General features: G+C 44.9%; 1 protein-coding gene across 1 annotated transcript; it reads right to left on the bottom strand.

Annotated features, from left to right (window-relative positions):
* Nucleotides 1-2,609: 2,609 nt before the first annotated feature.
* On the bottom strand, nucleotides 2,610-3,578 carry LOC136157484 (free fatty acid receptor 2-like). The gene has a single exon (XM_065919352.1). The coding sequence runs from the start codon at nucleotides 3,576-3,578 to the stop codon at nucleotides 2,610-2,612; it is 969 nt and encodes a 322-aa protein (XP_065775424.1).
* Nucleotides 3,579-4,898: the final 1,320 nt, after the last annotated feature.

Below are 4,898 nucleotides of genomic sequence, written 5' to 3'. Positions count from 1 at the left end.
TATGTATGTATATTTCAATGAAGGTGTTTAAAAATAAGATGGCAGAAGTAAATCCAAATATATTGGAAATTAAATTAATTATGATATAAATATAAATGAATGAAAGGATATAGTTAAAAGACAAATACTTTTGAATCATAGGACTGGATTACAGAAAATCCAACTACTATATGTGTTGCTTATAAAAGACACATCTAAAACATCAGGATATTGAGAGTTTGAAAAGAAAAGGATGGGTAAAAATGTACTAGGCAAATACTACTAAGAAAAAATGCATATTAGTGTGTCTGTATTCATATCAGACAAAACAGATTTTAAGGCAAATTAATGTCGAAAGACATTCAACATTCTCAGAAGACTGAACTACAGGGAGAAATAGACAAGTTCACTGTCATAGAAGGAGCCTGTAACTCACCTTTCCATGCAACTGATAGATGGGACAAAAGTAAATAAAGGTTATAAAGATTTGAACATTCCAAATTAACAAGTTTGATCTAAAGTGTATAGAGAGAACTCATCAACAATTTCAGAACCTATATTCTTTTCACAAATAGAACATGAGATAGACTATATTCTAGACCAAAAAACAATTCTCAACAAATTTCAAGGAACTGGTACTATTAAAATAGTATTCTCTGATGGCAGTGTGATTTGCTTAGCAATGAGTAACAACAACAATAATAATAGGGTCAATAAAAATTTATATGCTTGAAAATTAAGAATCATTTCTAAACCCAGGAGTCAAAGAAAAGAAAATCAGGTGGAAATTAGAGCCTATTTAGAACTCAAAATAATGAAAATTCTGCAAATCAAAATTGTGGCGTCTCCCTAAAGCTGCTCTTATGTGCATGCTAAGTTGCTTCATTCGTGTCTGACTCTTTGTGACTCCATGGACTTTAGTCCACCAGGCTCCTCTGTCCATGGGATTCTCCAGGCAAGAATACTGGAGTGGGTTGCCATTCCCTTCTCCAGGGACTCTTTCTGACTCAGGGATTGAACCCGCATCTCCTGAGGCTCCTTCACTGAGGGAAATTAATAACCTTATATGGGGCTTCTCAGGAGGCACTAGTGGTAAAGAACCTGCCTGCCAAAGCAGGAGACATAAGAGACATGGGTTTGATCATTGGGTCGGGAAGATCCCTTGGAGGAGGGATGGCAACACACTCCAGTATTCTCAGCAGGCTACAGTCCAAGTCCACAGGGTCACAGAGAGTCAGACACAACTGAAGCGATTTAGCACACATGCAAGCAATAGCCTTATATACTTACATTAGCAAAGGAGAAAGGCTGAAATAAATGAGTGTCCAACCTTAAAAAGTAAGAAAAGGAACAACTGAAAAGACTCAATAAAGTAGAAGTAAGGAAACAATTAAGATAAAATTAAGACACTAGTGAAATAGAATACAGAGATGAATGCCAGAGCAAAGCTGAGTTTTTAGAAAAGACAAATTAACAGACCTCTGGCAAGATTGATCAAGGAAAAAAGGCATATAAATACACAGTGTTGGGGATTGAAAATAAGACATAACTACTAGGAAATATCCTGATCCAAGTTTCTTCACACCACTACTGACTTTTCTCTCAAGGACTTTTTTCTTGCCCATTATAGACCTGACCCTCAATTGCTTTAGTCAGGGCTCACAGGCAGCATCTTATCTTGCTCTGTAGACCTCTGCCTGTGCTGGATATTCAGACCCAACACGTGGAAATCACCCACTTCTGATTCAGGGCAAAAGATAAAGCTAAAGAATTCTGTAGTTGATACAGCATACCTTGGCAATATGGCAGGTTTGTTTCCAGACCACTGCAATAAAATGAATGTTGCAATCAAGTGAGTCACGAATATTTTGGTTTCCAGTGCATGGTGGCTGGATGGTAAAGAATCCGTCTGCCAGTGCAGAAGATGCAAGAGATGTGGGTTCAATTCCTGGGCCTGGAAGATCTTCTGGAATAGGAAAATGGCAACCCACTCCAGTATTTCTTGCCTGACAAATTCCAAGGACAGAGGAGCCTGGCGGGCTATAGTTCACAGGGTTGCAAAGAGTTGGACATGACTGAGCATATACACACACACACACAGGCACACAAAAGCTTATACCATACTTTAGACTGTAAACTGTACAATAACATTACATCAAAAAAAAAAAAAAAAAAAAACCTTTTTAAATTTAGAAATACTTTGTTGCTCTTTGCAAAGTGTTGCTCTTAGAAATACTTTGTTGGCCATATACGGTTGCCACAAACCTTCAAATGGTGGAAACCACAGTATCTTGGAAGTACAATATAAGGAGGTATGCCTATTAATGAACTCTGCCGTCTTACAGACACTGGGTAGGGAAGGCAAGGAATTCCACGGCTCTGATATCCCAGGATAAAAGGGCTTGTAGCTTACCACAAGCAGTACTAGCCACGAATGAGGAAATGTCATAAACCACAGGGAACAACATGAAAACCCTCACCCACTGGATGAGTTGGATTTAAGAGGCCCACTGCTGTTCTTTGCCCCTTAAGCTCGGCACAGGAGAACTTGCCCTGGTTCTGTTCCATTGTTCCCCCTTTTGAGCACCCTTCTCCCCCAAACACAGTAACCCAGGCTGGCAAATCTAGTCTCATACGGCCACACCTAAGCTCCCATTTCCTTTCTCCACAGCTGGCTGTCCTGTTCGCCTCCTCCAGTACCCTACCAGGGAGGCGCCCCCGCTCTGCAGCCTCTGTAGCCTTTTATCAAAGGCTCTGCGCACAGCTGAGGAGGAGAGATAGAAAATCAAAGGGTCGATGCAGGCATTGAGAGCGGTGAGCATCACGGCGCAGACCCGCCACCTTTCGCTGGTCTTACGGAAGAAGCCCACCACGTGAGACACATTGTAGGGCCCGAAACAGACCAGGAAATTGAACAGCGTCGCGACAACCAGCACCACGGCTCTCCAGCGCTTCCGGGCCGGTGCTTGCGGCTGGGAGAGAATGATTTGCACCAAACGCCAGTAACAGAAGATGGTGACCCCCATGGGGATGAAAAAGAGGAGGAGGCACAGTTCCAGCCGCACCGGAAGCACCACGCGCAGCTGCTCTTGGGTGAAGTTGTCATAGCAGACAGGGAGGCTGTTGGCCTCGCGCGACGAGTTGGTTGGTAAGTACTGGACAATGATCACAATGCTACAGTGTCCGAAGGACAAGAGCCAGATGGCCACGGCAGCGATCACTCCGTACACGGGCCGGCGGTTCAGCTTGTACTGCACGGGGAAAGCCACGCTGCGGTAGCGCTCCACGCTGATGCCCACCAGCAGCCACGTGCTGCAGTAGATGCTGCAGTGGAAGCCGAAACCTGTGAGGGCACAGAGCGTGTTCCCCAGGGGCCAGGCGAAATTATGCGCAGCCTCAACCATCTTGAAGGGCAGCAGCAGCAGCAGCAGGAGGTCGGCCAGCGTCAGGCTGAGGAGGAGGATGTGGATGGGTGCGGGGTGGGGCCGGCGCACACGCCCCACGAAGGCCCGCAGCGCCAGGAGGTTGGCAGGGAGACCGAAGACGAAAGATAGAAAGTAGACAAGGAGAAGTCCCAGGTTTTGGGGACTTGGGGCCATCCTTCCTGAAGAGACAAAATATGCTGTCAGAATTCTCTCTGAATTTCCTAGCCCCAGATCAAGGCGAATCGGACTCTTTGCGTCTCCCCTCTGTTTCACAAAGGGAGTATTGCCTACCCTGCAGACGTAACTCTTCTTCTTCCTGTGTGTCAGGGAGAAAGAACTTGTCCTTCTTCACAACAAAATTGTGCTTTTTTGCTTCACAACAAAATTACTTCTTTAGAATCTACACAACGGAATTACACAAGAAAATTACTTCTTTAGAATCTTTCACTTCTCCATTTCCACCCTGCAAATTGAGAGAGAGAGAGAGAGAGAGAGTCTTAAGGGTTTTGATGTCTCAGAAGCTCCCACAGGAAAAGTTCTGAGGTCTCCAACTCCCCAATAGAAAGGGGGACTTCCCTAGTGGTCCAGTGGTTAAGAATCTGCCTGCCAATGCAAGGGACACAAGTTCAGTCCTTGGTCTGGGAAGATTCGCCTGCCTCCGGGTAACTAAGCCCATGTGCCCCAACTACTGAGCCTACACACTCTAGACCCCGTGCTCCACAACAAGAGAAATCACCACAATGAAGAGTCGGTCTCCCCCACTCATTGCAACTAGAGAAAGCCCCTGCACAGTCACAAAGACCCAGAGCAGCCCAAAACAAATAAACAAAAAATTTTTTTTCAAAAAAAAAAAAAAGGACACTGTATGAGGGCTGTGCGGTCCTCTGTCTTAAGTACCTAGAACTGTGCCCGACACATAGTAGGTGCTGAATCAACTTCTGTCAGTCAATGAATGGCTTTGTGAACTGTGGTTCCTCACGAAGACTGGGTAACCCCAAGACTATCTCTGAACATTTCCAAATTCTACTTACCCTGCTTGTGGCTTTTTCCTCTCCTGATCTTTGACCTCTTTTTCTTTTTCTTTTCTCTCCCCAAGTCACAGGGCTTGAACACAAGATTCTCAGCTTCACCTCTGAAAGTGGGAGTTTGGTTGAGCTTGAGGGGAAAGCAGCTCAAGCCCAAGGTGAGCTTCAGATGCCCTGCTTCTCAGTTCTATGTGGAGCCATTCAAAGACAACCTGTAGGTTCCGGGTAGGGTAATAGAGGGGCCTGACTGGGACCAGGATTCTAGTCCAGGCCATGCTGTGGATCAGTCATGTGACTCTGGGAATCATTCTAAGTCCTCCCAGCATTGGTGTATTTCCTTCTGCTTCACATATATCCTGTGATTTCACCAGAACCACCACAGTTCCCATAGGCTGCCAGCAAGTTCACCCCTTCTCCCCCTTAAAGAAAGCATATACGTGAGATGTATGTCAATCAAGAATAACCTTTA

The sequence above is a fragment of the Muntiacus reevesi genome, chromosome 2 (assembly GCF_963930625.1).
Source record: "Muntiacus reevesi chromosome 2, mMunRee1.1, whole genome shotgun sequence".
NCBI classification, from domain to species: Eukaryota; Metazoa; Chordata; class Mammalia; order Artiodactyla; family Cervidae; genus Muntiacus; species Muntiacus reevesi.
The sequence above is the reverse complement of the archived record's forward strand: the minus strand, read 5'-3'. Positions and strand labels throughout refer to the sequence as shown.